The 15,078-nt window shown below is 37.3% G+C and overlaps 1 protein-coding gene across 2 annotated transcripts in view; it reads right to left on the bottom strand.

Annotated features, from left to right (window-relative positions):
* Positions 1-869: 869 nt before the first annotated feature.
* Positions 870-15,078, bottom strand: part of PTDSS1 (phosphatidylserine synthase 1) — a 28,453-nt gene continuing 14,244 nt past the window's right edge. The window contains exons 6-13 of one of the 2 annotated variants that reach the window (XM_015619331.3): positions 14,047-14,198; positions 11,962-12,103; positions 10,888-11,000; positions 9,347-9,412; positions 6,425-6,524; positions 5,200-5,268; positions 4,586-4,655; positions 870-3,291 (exon numbers count right to left, since the gene is read on the bottom strand). In XM_015619331.3, coding sequence (XP_015474817.1) covers positions 3,182-3,291; positions 4,586-4,655; positions 5,200-5,268; positions 6,425-6,524; positions 9,347-9,412; positions 10,888-11,000; positions 11,962-12,103; positions 14,047-14,198 — 822 coding nt within the window. In that variant the 3' untranslated portion in view covers positions 870-3,181. Of the gene's footprint in view, positions 3,295-4,585; positions 4,656-5,199; positions 5,269-6,424; positions 6,525-9,346; positions 9,413-10,887; positions 11,001-11,961; positions 12,104-14,046; positions 14,199-15,078 lie in introns of both variants that reach the window. The other variant, XM_015619330.2, reaches the window with a different exon arrangement.

Below are 15,078 nucleotides of genomic sequence, written 5' to 3'. Positions count from 1 at the left end.
TATGCAGCAACCTTAATACTGGAATTCAGTATCAACACAAGCTTTGATTCATTGTAAACCTCTATTTTAAAACTCTCAATTTTTATTTAATCTACTACTTAAAGTTCTTGCTACTACCTCCTGCTTACACCATGCTGCCTCAAATTAGCCTCCCTTCAATGACTGACATTGATGGACAGCCTCTGGAGGGCCAATTCCAATCTCTCCACAGCAGCATGAGAGATCACTGGAGGACAGAGAAAAAAAGAACATCAGAAGCAGGAAAGTAGGAATGAGAAGCTGTGACAGAACAAGTAGTTAAAAACAGGACAGCGCATCCATGACTGTTACAAAACACTCTTCAAGCAGCAGAATTCACACATGGATGCTTGTTGTTAAACAGCTCAGTGATTTGTCATTATAGGTGTTACACACATACAGAAACCAGCAACAGCACGGTAATTGATAAAACTGAGATCACTAATTATACAGCAGTGATCAAAAGCCCCTTTCCAACGCTTTCCAGTGCAAAGCTCACATCCAAAGTGACGGGCTGAAAATACAGTTGTCAGTCAGTGGAGGACTCATGAGAACACATGCAAATTCCAGCCAGAGCTACTGCTAGAGACAAAGTCCCATTTACCAAACAGCACTCCATCAGTTTACTTAAGTTTCCCTTCTCCCTAGCTATCTCTCTTTTAAAGAAAGGGGGAAAAAAAACAACCCAACAAACCCAAGCAAAAAAAAAACCACCCAAAACATAAAACCAAACCCTCAAAAAAAACAAACAAAACAAAGCAAACAAAAAAAACCCCAAACCAACACCCTTCCAAGCCCCCCAAACCAAACACCACATGACAACAATAAAAAACAACAACCAAACACAAAAATTTAAAGTAAAAAGACTTAATTGGAAATAATTTAAATGTGTTGTCAAACAACATTTCTACAAGGCCAAGCTGTTGTAATAGTTTACAGAAGTCAGCTTCCAACAAGACGACACTTCAATATTTCTCTTTCCAATATTTTTAGGGTGCAGTTCAGCAATGTGAGCACCAGGTCTGCATTCACAAAATGTGTGCTTGTCCCCACAGGCAGGTAGATGTTGTACTTCAGCATCTGTTTACATATGTAAGCTTTGTATACATAGTTGGTGTGTATACCCTTTGCAAGTACAAAATAGGCTCTCACATTGGAAAACCACAGTACTTAAAATAACTAAACCATTAGATTTCAAATCTCTTGCTTTGGTATTGAATCAATAGAAAATTTACAATGCCATTCTTCAGTCTTACACAGACTGAGTTTTTAACCAAGGAAATAAAAGAAGTAACAAATCTCAGTATCCAACGAAATCTACAAATACATTCATCAATATGTAGTACATTACAAATACAAAGGCAATATATGGAATTGCTATAGTATGAATGAAAACCAAGTAGTTGTAGGAGAGCCTGAAAGTCTTCCTAACATTATTTTTTCGTGTAACATTAAATGTCACTGCAGCAATGATGATATAGCAGCTTCTACTACATTACTTTCCAAGTTGTACACTCCATGTCTGATTGAAAAGCAGGGTAGGAAATTAAAGGCCTCTGAGGAGCTCAGCAGCAACACTTAAGTGCGTTGAAAACATTGATAATCTGTGGCACATAGGAATTGATGGATTACACAGGATACTTTCTTCTATTTACAGTATCATACACTTGCATAAAGCCTCTGCTGCATTTTTGATTTAGTACCTAGCCTGTGGCAAATCACAGTAACATTAGTCAAAGAAAAAGGAAATCCCATTTTATCATAAAGACCATGTAACTAATGGGTATTACTTATCCTCACTTAAGCTAGCTACTCCTCTGAATGCCTTGAATCCCACAATTTAATTGGCACTGAAACATTTTGATAACTTAATACAGAAACTGATTGTTCATGATTGCTTACCTCTTGACTTTAATTATTACATTCACTGCTGGAGAATTATCCACTTCGCTAGATGTCACAATGAATACATTAAAAAAATCCAAAAGAACACCCAGACAAAAAGTAAATCACACCTCTCAAAAAAACCCCAAACCTGCAAGAAAGAGTGACTTTGCTGTTGAGTATCTGATGCATGATAGGAAACACCAAAGCAATGGGGTCTATCACAGTGACATCATGCTGCCTCTCAGACACCACAGACTACAGCAAGTCTTCACAAATAATTATGTTCATGAAGATAGTAAGCAACTCGTCTTCAGCAAAAAACTGCCTTATCACCAAGCTCAGTAGGGCATCTGAGCTTTCAAAGCAGTTTTTGGTATCAGTCTGAAGACAATAGGATTTCTGGGTCCAGCTAGGATGGAGGCAAACAGAAGGAAGTAGGAAGAAACATTGTACACAATGTGGCACAGATGAAAAAAAGACAAATTTGCACTTGAAAATGCAAAACATACTACAATAGAGGAGGAAAAACAATGACATAACATGACCTCTGTCACTAAGGACAGGAGGCACAGCCTTCTACTATGAAGCAGATTTTTATATATGTATTTTAAAAACTTTGAATGTGTAGGGCTCAAGCAGGAGGACAATGTAGAACTAAAAAAACTCTGTGTTTGAGGATCAATTTCACATCCTTTACAAGAAACCTAGACCCATTTCCTTACTGGTAAAACCCTAACATAAGGCATAAAGAGCCTTTAAACAAAAGTAAGCAATATGAAATTTTTAAATACTTATTAACACTTGCATGGGAAAGATTTGTTGTGAGACTGAGAAAGAAGGGAAGAGTTTTTTTAGTCAAAGGGTTGCAACACAATAAACCAAACCACAAAATAGTCCAATCAGCTATGCCAACTGACTATCAGTTTACCAACCTTTGGGTTTAAGTCCTCGACTAAGATATTAAAAATGACCTTGCAACACCTGAACACAAAACAGGGAGTACCTGCTATGACAAAATGACATTTTTTTCCAGTATACCCTTTGTGAACTTTTGGTGCCACATGCTGAAGAAACTAGATTTACATCAGTGAATGGCAAGTGTCATCAGGCAACGATCTGCACTACACTGGTGGTTCCATCTTCATCATCCTTCTCTTCAACACCTCCTTTTCTAAACATTAATTTAAAAATCAATCTTCCATTTGGTAATTCAGAGCCAGGTCTGATCTTCTTTGTCACTTCTGGTCACACTGTAGGATGTCTTTAGATACCATTCTTATTTCTTGCCAATTCCATTCGATACTTTTGATTTGGAGTGTCGATTCCTCCTTCTAGATGAATGGCTTTCACTATTAACTGAATGTTTTGGTGGACTATTGTCAGGACCTGCTGAGAAATAAATATTTATTTAATACATACACATATACTTGACATCAAGCTCCTATCTGATAGGCAGTAAGGCTTTTTAGAACTACAGTTTTTACAGTACAGATTATTGCAGGCCAATACAAACTGATTGATACTTGTACCCCATCTAGTGGCCTAATTTTTTTTAAGCAATTTTTAAGACTTGTAAAATTATTCCCCACTCCCCAAAAAATCAGAAGTTTGCTAGAGCAGAGTACAGTGGTGAAACATCTTCCATTTTAAATCATATCAATAATTAAGCATCCCCATTTTTCTTAGTGGCAGGTACTACTATCAGAAATTAAGAATTAGGTAAGCAAAGTCTTTTAAGGATCTTTTAAGAGTACTTCTACATTTCAGTCTGTCAAACGACAGAACATGTTTTATTCTGAGAAAAAATGGTAGGCAGTAGGCACCAAAACAAGAAATCAAGAACAAAATGTGAAAGAAGCTGAAGCCTGTAATTAATGAAGTAACAGGAAGCTATAGAGAATAGGGTGTTTTTTGTCAGATTTCTCCAGCATGCATAAATAGGAAAAACATTGAGTGCAAATAATTTTTCTCCAAAATATGAAAGTCCACAAATTTACTAAACTGAGATTTAACATCCGGAAAAATAATGTATGAAATATAAAGAAGATCAGCTGTAGGTGCTTTTCAAGCATATGATATGTAAGAAGTATTTTTAATTTTACAAACACCTGGAACATAAACTCTGACAGATAATTTCCAAGTGTGAATTTTTTATATTTGTTCAATAAGCAAGACTACACCAAAAAGCCAATGGAGGAGACAGATAACTGACCTCTAGTGTAGGGAAAAGAAGTCAGAAAGAAGCTGCCTTTGCTTAGTGCAGAGAAAGCTGCTTGTGACCATCAGTACTGCACTGACAAGGAAAGTGTCAGTAAGAACACAAGCTCCAGGGCACATTGCTGACTATTTCTTAACCATCAAAAATAAAAGTACAGCAAATGTTCAGAGAGAAAACCTATCCACAACAGTTATGAAATGCATAATGCCCTACACCTACAATAATGGCCTGGAGTAACAGCAGAAAACATCAGTTGACACATTAAAAAAGAAACACATTTCCAAGAATCAGCATTTAAAAAGGAGTAAAGAAAAATAACTTTGCAGATGATTTATCTGCATTGGTCCTGCAGGGATGTTAAAACAAATCCAGCTGAAACTAGGTAAGTTTCTCAAGCCTCATTTTCTAGTGCTGAGCCTTAATGATACCATTTCAGGAATACAGCTACAGAAGTACCAATACCTCTGCTGAATTTAGAATGAAGCCAGGAAGCATCTGGACTGTATGGACTGTCTTCACTTTCTGATAAAGTCTGCAAAAACAAGGACACATGTCATTGGGATGTTGGTGGTTCTTGCTATCCGTACTCCTCCCATTTTCAACTGGACTTATAAACTGTGGCAGAAGTCCTCATAAAACATTCAGACATTACTTTGGACTTTTTCCTTCCTAGTTAGAAGGCACCACAGAGATGATACAGTAAGAACTCACCACTTGCCACATGATCTGTTGTGTAACCAAGTATTCTTAATATTCCCCTAGCATTCCACCTGTACAATGGGAACATTAGCTAACCATTCATCCTTGAATGCTTTGCTAAAATTACGGCCTCATTTTGAGTAACTAAGAGGACAGCATTCTTTAGAAACCACAGTGTAATTTGGGATCTGTCCAAGGCCTGCTGAATTCAGAGTTCTTTCTATTGACTTCAGTTACACTCCAGACCATCCCCCCTTATCCCCATTTATGCTAACTCTGGTAAAGAATTCCAATATCTAGGAGCTTTGGAGTCTTAACTCTGGTATAAAAAAAAACCCAAAAAAGCAAACAAAAAAAGGCTTCTTTTATATAAGTACCTTTTCTCGGTGGCCATAGTACTCTGCGTACCAAACCATACCATATAAACACAGGAAAGTTGTAAAGGCCTAAACAAGGGAGGAGAAAAAGAACAACAACAAAAAAAATAATCTGTAAAACTTTTTCTAAATTCCTTTTGCTTCAAGGTTTCCAGAGATGTGCATTTAGACTTTCATGCTCTGTTTTTTCTGCATCTTTTGTCAGGACGAGTAAGACTCATGCATCAACTTCAAAGCTACACACAGAGCCTGCCACTATGGGCTATGCAGAACAATTCTCAATGGCAGCAGGAAGATACATCCAGATCACCCACAGGAAACACTGCCAGTAGGATTTCTGTCCACACTCTGTTCAGCCATCACACAAAGGCAGTTGGTAGGCACTTGTAGGTATATTATCAGGAACCATCAGTATTTTTTGGAAGAAAACCAAATTCTTCTCCCTGCCCCATGCTTCAAGCTAAGTTAGTTATATATTTGGTTTTGTGGTACTCTGAGAAGCAATTCAATACTTTTCTCCTCTGAAGTAAAAGGAATAAAATCACCTAAATCATGCTAAATACGAGAAAAATTAATTCTGACTCTCCTTCACCTGTTCAAACTGTGTTCCCAATTAGAAGGGATAAGTATTTATCTGTCAGCCCATTATAAACGCCTTATTTTTCACTGACCATGAAAAATGTGTTTGGCATCAGAGTTACAAGTCTGGCAAGACAAACGTCCATTTACTGATATAAAATGGTCATTTCATGCTGCATTTGCAGTAATCACACTGAAGTACAGAAAGTTACAGCCTTAGTGAGAATGATTTACTTGATAAATGAGGGTTGTTTATGCAGTTGTAAGACTTCAGTGTGGCACAACACGCATTGCTTATTAACACTATCCATTAACTCCTGTTTGTTTCCAGCAGGCACTACAGCAAGCTCCACCAAAGCTAAGCTCAATGGAATTGACATCATCTCTCATAAAGATAAAGCATCCTAGAACTACTGTTTGTTTCATTGTTAAGCAGCAGTAATCTGCCATGTCAAGAAATGAGAAAATAAGTTATTCTAGTCCCTTCAAAGCAAGTTCCAAGCAGTCTACCATTTGTTTTAACTGGGACGTGCATAAAGCTCTTTACCAGAATTGCCCCACAATGATCCCCTGCTGCCAGTGTTCCAGAGAGGAAGCTATTTAGATGCTTTCAATGCTTTTGTCATGCTTTATGTTTCTCACTTACCACACAGAGAAGCCAAAACACAACATACAGTATTTGTGTTTTGGAAAAAAGATCTTGTCCAAACTTTATGCACACAATAGCTTCGAGGAAGGCAATCACCCTGTGGGTCAATGAAAGCAGGGAGGAGAGTGATTAAAAACACTAAGGACTTAACTCACAACTCAGACCCCAGACTGTCAACCCTAAACAAGCACTACCCTCTAGTGAGCACACACCTCCCTGACACCACCATTAACTGAAATTCTTTGACAATGTCTTTTTCTTTCTGTACTTTTCTCAGCATAAACAGCACACAAAAAGTGATTGACTGGGAGTTCACTGTTCCATGGGGCTCCAGGGAACAAGGAGTATATGCCAACAGCAGAGAATTTTCAATTGTGCCTATGACTGTGCTTCACCACATATAAATTTCTTTTCAATGCTGAACACCCAACAGACTCCCTTGATGGATGAACTAGAACTGTGTTTTGTTTATTCCTATACTAGATGTAAATTTACTGCAATTCCAAATTGTCTAGTTTGTTTGCCTCACATGTACTTCCCACATTTTCACATATGAGAAAATTCATATGAAACAACATTTCAAATTCTCTAAGAATCCATGCATTTGCTGTTGGTTTATCTGTAAACTCAGGTCCACATGACAACCTCAGAGGATTTGGGCAGAAACATGAGAGGAAAAAAAGCATTTTACTTCCTTCTCTGACATTAAAAGAATCAAAAAAAGTATCTCCATCTCTCTCCCTGCTACCAGATGTTTACATCTTTTCAGGTTCAAAGCTATGAAGGCTTGTCCAGCACTTGTTTATGAATCCAAAGTTTCTATTGTCTGCCATGGAAAATAAATTTAGTTTGTATAGGTTCTGAAGAGAAAATTATGTATGTTTAACAATACAAGTGTAGAAAAGTGACACTAAAAACCTGCATTAAAAGTGTAGAAAACTGACTCATCTCAATCTGAAGCAAATCGTGAAAAACACTATTAAAGTGTAATATTTAGCTTGTTTAATATAGAGACTTTAACACTGTACATCTGAGCAATGCATGAAAACTCCCCCTCACCTATGTGCAGACACACTCAACATCAGTCAAGTGTTCCAGTCTCCCAAGCTTGACACTGCAGGACACACTCCCTACCAGCACTCTCCATAGCCAGTTCACAAAAATGGCACTACTGCCTTTCAGAGAAGACTCAGTTTCCCACATGAAAGTGGAAGGAAAGATGTGTGCTTGACTAAACCACTGGTATTGCAGAAATGGTCCTGGTGCAAGCAATAAATCAGTTTTCCCTGTACTATTCAATGTGACCTCCAGCATGATGAGCGAGGCCAAAACCTAAAACTGTGGCAGTAACACCCAACTGACCAATACACAAATCAATGAGATGCATATTAGCAAAAAATGAGAACAGTATTAGTCTCTTGAGTCACTATGTTTTTCTTGGTTTAGTATTATTCTTACTGATCCAGCTTCAGAATAAAAAATCTTGAAACCAAACTACAGGAGTGGGAAGAGAAAGGCCACCATCAGAAAAAAGCACAGGGTTATGATATACTCAAAGAGATAAACAAAACAATAGACTATTGTCAATAAGGACTCCAAAAAAAATACAGCTGTTTGTCCTGAATTTATACATTCTTTCTGTTATTACAGTCAAGAATACTTGGGTTAAGCACATTTTACAATAGGTCAGCTATTACAGTTGATGAAGTGGTAAATCAAGAGAAAGAAGGATGCTAACAGTGCAAGTTGTTAGTGTCCTACTGAAGGGTGATGAGAGTACTCCATAGAACTAAATATGGTAAGTTTTATTTCAAGCAAAATGGTGTTGTAACATCCTAACAGATACTGCTTTTTGAAAGGCTTCATCTTAATGGAAATAGTGCAATTTCAGCAGGGCTGCTGCATCGGCCTTGTTCAGGTATTACATCTCTTACTGTACATTTATCAAGAGTGATGCAATAGTTATGTCAAGTTGAAAAGAAACAGTTTCATACTAATGAAAGACACTACTTTAATTATACCCATAGTTAGGTTACTTAAAATTCCATTTGTGCCTTTAGAAGTGTCTTGGTTACCACAGGTATGAATGTTCTATATACTTCTTCTAATTGCTTCAGAAATTATATTCTAGATAGTCAAATTACTGGAAGATTCCTCCTTTTCTGCAATCAACAAGAACTCCTAGTGATGCTGTTTTCCCTAGCAGATTACAGAAGTAAGCAGTAGGAAGAATACTTATTCCATACACATTTCCCACAATTAGATCAGACTGTGGGTGAATGTTCTATTGCAGTTCTTGTTAAGCAATCCTACAGACATATTTGGGTATCTATTTATTGACACACGTAATATTAATGTGTTCAGTGAGAGCTTTGGACCAAGGATGATGGGTTCTGTAATCCTTAACAATTTTGCAGAAGCAACCATGCAAACTCTTCATTTAAAGGTACCCTCTAAGAGAAAAAGAGATTGCAACCAAGGTCTCCGTGGCTCATAGTACACTCATAAAAACAGTGGATAACCATGGCTTGTTTCACTGCCCTCTGCTGTGATGCTGCTGACAGCAGCAATGCCCACCTTGGCAGCCAGGGAAGCATTACTCTCACAACCTTCAAGCAAAGGCAAGCTGTAGAGGAAAAAGCTTTGTCCTTCTCACCTGACTGAGAACATGGGCAGAAAGGCCAATGGTACTTTGAAGGAGCCTAGCTTTATTCAGCAGCTTTCTAGTTCTTCCTTCTGTTGTCCTTACTCATTCCATCACTTCCCATGTTCTACCTCCAAATTCAGAATTTCCCTTTTCTCTGAACTTGCAAAACCAAAACAAGAGAAGGACTGGCTTCATGGGAACTGCCTGCTCCCATGCTGGACCTATCCTTAACACTTGTCCAAGTGCTTCAGGAATGCAGAAAGAACACTTACCCGAACACCCAGCACTGAGTTCCCACCCTCTTGCACTGTGTGTCAGTGAGGTAAGCATAGTATTGCCTGAGAAGGGAAGCAAGAAAATTCTTCAGTGAAGCTGAAAGTCCCCAAAATGTTTACATTTAAAAATAAACACTTTGTGTTACAGATGTATCTATAGTGAAAATGAAGTGCTGATGGTTAAATTGACATGCAATCATTCTGGATGTCTACCAGATGGCTTCAATTCTAGTAGGACAGATTATCACATATATCAAATAGCTCGAGACAACACAGAAAACAATCCTGAGAGCAAGGACTGGGAAAGTACCCAAACTAGTAGGCTAGCAACATTTGTCTCCTGCCTCTCCACTGAGTCCCCAATTGCCAATATGGGCAAACTGCAACACTTTCAAGAGAATTAGAGAATCCCACATTTTTTTCCCACAGTTTGTCTTTTATTTATTAACAACTGCATTTTCTTGAGAAATGCAGGTTTGAATCTTGAAAGAATATGGCTATTCCATATCCTGTTTGAATGATCTAACCACTGGTGTATTTTCCTCTCAAGAACAGTAGAATTTTTCACTGTTTTTAAAACAGTTTGGAGACCATTCTGCTCTGCTCTCTATGCTCCAGAAATTTAAGAGTTTAGAGAGGGGAATTTCAAATAAGTGGAATCAAAGTTTCTGATATCCACTGACAGATGGGGAAGACAAGTGCTACTACTCCAACAATACAAGGACTGCTAAAGAATAAAGACTTCTACAGGTTTGCAAGTGCTACAAAGGAAATAATAAAAAACTTACAAATTCACCTATACAAGAGCTCCCAGGGTGTTTAGAATGATTTAATTAATAGTGTGAATATCACTGCACATAGTTTAAGAGAGTATTTGAGGAATAAACCAATTCATGGCTGCCATTTAACTGTCCAAGGTAACATCACTTTGCACAGAGAACAGGAAATTCTCTGCTTCTAACTTCAGATCTGTGTGCATTCTGTCTACCTCCAACTGTGTAATGGGAAAAAAAGAAAATTAGGGGATTTTGCTAACAAGGTGAAATCACACACAGGACCAAAAGCAGATTCATGCTCCTATACAGCTGTAAATGCTGCATATATGCTGCTCTGTTCTCACAATGAGCTACTGCTCAATCACAAAAAGGAGCTGTTAGAAAAACCAACAGCTCTGTTTTTCCTCATCTACACTTTTGGGAGCACCTGACTCATTAACTTGAATACTTTCACATGCAGTCCTCAAGGATAACATATGCAGCTAACTCACAAAATAGGGAGATGCTACACAAACAGGAGAAGGAAAAGACTGCCTCTGCATCCCTATGGCAACACAGTTGTTTATGTACATTTTACCTCAGTAGTTTATTTGTCAGGAAACACATTTTATTGACAGGAGATGATTGCTTTGCATTTCATGGTGGCAAAAGCATACCTTCTGTGAAATGTACCACACTCATTCACAAACTCTATGTACTTCTTAGATGCCTAGAAATTAAGCTACTTTAAACTGAAAAAAAACCACCAAAGCAAAAAATTACCTTACAGTGGGTGCTGTAATGATTCCTATGAAGAGAATTCTCCCCCAGCTTAAAGGGTGGCTTGCTTGGAACACAAAGATATGTTTCAAAAAGAATGTGTTCAACTCAGTTAGCTAGATTAAAAAAAAAGCTAGTTAATAGTGTTCAACTTACATAACTCCTAATGAGTTAGTACAGAAAATGTGCAAAGATTAATATGGAAATTAAAACATATAAAGAAATCTATGTTCTACCACAGCTCTGCAGGTAAGATTGACCATTGAAAGAGGAATTCCTGCTCTGTCTTTTGGTAGGACAGGCAAGTAATATACTACTAAAACAAAGAATTCTCCCCTAGAAAACTCCATGAAAATATTTGCTCTCTTTCCCAAAACTCATTAAGGGACCAGAAACTAATTCACATTATAGAGGTCTTCTGATACCTTCATATCCTAAATCAGTACAAATGACTGAGGCAATTTTGGGAGAGAAGCAATAGAGATCATATATTTTAAAAAAACCCAAAAAAACCTCAAACAAATATATCAAAAATTTATGGTTTTCCTGTAAAACACTGAATTAAGAAATTTAAAAAAATTCACAAAAGTTTTAGTTTTATGTTTTTAAAGCATTTGTGACACATTGAAGAGTCTTGCTGGATCAATGCCAGCATTCTGAGTATCATTGATCCATTCAATGGTCAATGGGAAAGGAAAAAATTCCAAAAAAAGCAAAGCAAAACAAACACCCCCCCACAAACCAAACAAACCCCCTGCCACATCAACACAACAAAACCAAAAAAAATTAGAATTCCACCACCCAAACCCCACTGTCTAACAGCTTTTAAATCTGTGTAAACTGCAAAAAACCAGTATAGCAATCTGTAACATTTAGCTTTTTCCAGATTCTGTAATTACACTCCTGAACAACCACCTAGCTCCTGTAAAAATGCCCTGTCCAATTCTGCATTATCAATTCATTTAACTGTGCATTTCAATAACAGACATACATTCCATGAGAATATGTTTTAGTCCAACATAGCCAACAAGTAACTGAGCTGATGGCAGCCTTGATTCCACAGAATTTATTTCTTACCTGCCAAATAATCATGAAAAGGTAGACTCCAGCCACTCTCTGAAATGAAGACTTTGGGTCAAACCAGCGGACATAGGTCCAGCTGGCCGGGGTGAACTGTAATACAGCTCTTTTGATTTTCCCTGTTGTTGTGTGAATGTCCCTGGAAAAAAATAACAGCTGGAGTAATTACAAGGAATATGCCAGAATGAAAAAACAAAAAAGCAACAGCCCTGCTACTGATGTTTCTGAGGAACAATCATGTTTTTTTTGAACAACAGCAGCGATCTTCTCACACAACGATGTACCAGGGAAGGGGGAATTAAAAAAAAATGATCTATCAAGCATTTCAGTCAAGGTACGTGTTCCGCTATAAAAGTCCACCCTTCTCTATCCTCAGCCAATAACTCAGTAACTAACTACAAAACACATTTATAATTCTCTTCACAAAGAAACAAGGACAGCTATTCTGCAACTTCCTTGGAAAATTTAGAGGTTATTTCTTCCTAGTCTATGTTGCCACTGCTCTTACCCCAAACACTCCTTGTTCTAGAGCTCAGTGACATCAAACCTTAAAGATTCTGTCAGATTCATTATTCGTTATTTGTATAAGGGGCTGGCTCCACAGGTTTAATAACACTACATGTCCAGCACACAAAAGCCCTGCTGTTCTGATATCAGATGCATGTGGACCTCCTGGAGAGGTGTGATAGCACTGTTAAAAGCATTTAAATTCTATTTTTAAAGTGGATTTTAATGAAGGCTCATCTGACTGCATCTGATGCATTACTGATTCTTGCTTTTGATAATAATTCAGATGAGCAACAGCATCCAAAGGACACAGAATCTAAGAAAAAACTCAGAACTTCCTCTTCTAAAGGAAGAGTAGCAGGACTAGAAGGTAGTTTTCACCCTATTATTTCTCTGGCCCTTCTGGACAAAAAAACCCCAAACAAAAAAAACCCAAACCACCTCAGATTTGATATTATCAATATTTGTATTTTTCTAGGCTGAAGAGAGCTTAGGTTAGGGAGAATCTTCTAAACTTTAAGATCTGCATTTATTAAATAAAAAAAAAAAAAAAAGAAGAAAAAGAAATGAAAAGGGCAGAAGCAAAAGTTTCTCATTTTTGCAGTATCTCAAGTTAAAGGTCAGAAAAAAACTATTCACGCATTTAAAAGAACATGAGGAAAAATCATTCCACAAAGACAGTAAAGACTAGCTGTGCCATAGATTGCTGTTTAAACTTTCAGTGAACTCTCTAAAAACAGAAGGACCATCAACTCTGATAGAAATGCAGGAAAACTGAATTCAGACTGAAAGCTGGATGGCTCTTAGAGTAATTAATAAATCTGTGAGTAAAAAAAGAAAGCAGTACAGAAACGCACACAAGGTACAAATTTGGAAGTCAAGATCTGAGTTTCTTTTCCATCTCTCAAGGCAATTCACTGCACTTTGACCCTGTTTCATCTACACCATTGGTAATGTGCAGATAACCAGGCTTGCTACCAGCTAGGCAGGGAAGAAGGCAGGAGAGAGGCAAAAAGCTATGGAAGAAATCACACATGGACAGCTAGGAACTGACACTTACTAGGCCATAAGCTGTTTGCCCTTTTACACAACAAATGCCTCTTTATTTTACAATTACTCCATTTACTTTAGAAGGTCAGTAAGAGGTAAGGCAATTCACAGCACAGGTACAATCAGCCCCATGTCCCTACTGCAATTACAACTAGTGCTGACAGATTGCCACATTAATGCATCACCAAGGTGAGCCCAAAGCTAGTTTAAAAATGTATGATGAGAAAACCATTGCAATTTGTTTTGCTCCCTGACTTCCTCAAAGTTTTATGTATACAACATAAACTGAAAATGCAAATAGCTTTACTATGTAATATTGTCCATTGGCATCAATGCTTGTAACTTAAAATTGCAAAAGGAAATAATATATACAGTCACATTTACAAATATATGCTGTACAGGAACAGTACTATGACATTGATAGTTAACATTTAAAATAAAATTACAGCACTGTTAACACAGGCAGATTCCATGCTATTTTTATACATGCAAAACAATGTTTATCAAGCTTTAATTGAGACCTACTTGAAGCTTGCCCAGTGATAGGTCCTCATCTCCAAGAAACGACAAACTACCATGCCCAACCAGATGCCACCCCCGTTACAAAGCAGGATGTCCAAAATGACTTGATCCCACCAGCATTCAGCAAAATTAGGCAGAAGGTGCATGAAGAAGAGCTATAGAATACAGCAAAAAGATTCTGGGTGAGGAACAGCACAGAATTAATACAAATTCACTTTTAAAGTACACATTCAAAAATCAGCTTTTCAGTACATGGCATACTTCAAGGGCATGAGCCACAGCCACTGAAATTTGATGGACATCCTTCCATTAACTTCAGAAGGCTTTGAACAGAACCACACAAGACATCAGAAGTTTCCTTCTCACTGTTTCCTGCTGAGGCTATGCTGAATATAAGGATATCATGCAGCTGTTGGCCTCTTAAAGATGATTCAAGACACATTAATAGAAATGTATGAACAAGCAGAACTATTGTGTTTCTTGGAGGAAATAACATGGTTTGTGCTTTAAAAAAATAAATTTTAGAGAATATTTGTTTAATTTTTGCTAAACAGTTTTAAGTAGTATGTTTTCTAAACCAGGAACAAGATGCAGCAAGTAAAATGGATGCATTTTTAACAGCTGTCAGTAATAAAGCATGGTGGTGTTCAGGACATAAGACTTCTCTATTTCAAAACTCTGTTTTCAGGAAATTTAGCGACTGTAAAAAAATTAAGAGTTCAACAACATTTTAGACAACATTTCAGCAAGCTTTGTTACTATACTTGATACAAAATGGCTCAAAAAGTTAAGAGGACATTCCACTCTACTGATGCAGTAAGGGGAACATGTGACCAGAGTTAAGGCAAGATATAAAGATATTTTACTAAAATCTAGAAACAGATTCACTGCCTCTCTTTCTCCTTTAAGAAAAATAATTTTATTTTCTTATTCTGTGAGAAAAATCACTGCAATGTGAAAAAATAGACTGGAAAAGTAACCTATGGACAGGAAATCAAGAGAGCCATGTGTTAAGCAGTTCCTCTGCAATACTTG

The sequence above is a fragment of the Parus major genome, chromosome 2 (assembly GCF_001522545.3).
Source record: "Parus major isolate Abel chromosome 2, Parus_major1.1, whole genome shotgun sequence".
Taxonomy (NCBI): domain Eukaryota; kingdom Metazoa; phylum Chordata; class Aves; order Passeriformes; family Paridae; genus Parus; species Parus major.
This window is presented reverse-complemented; position numbering and strand designations above follow the sequence as displayed.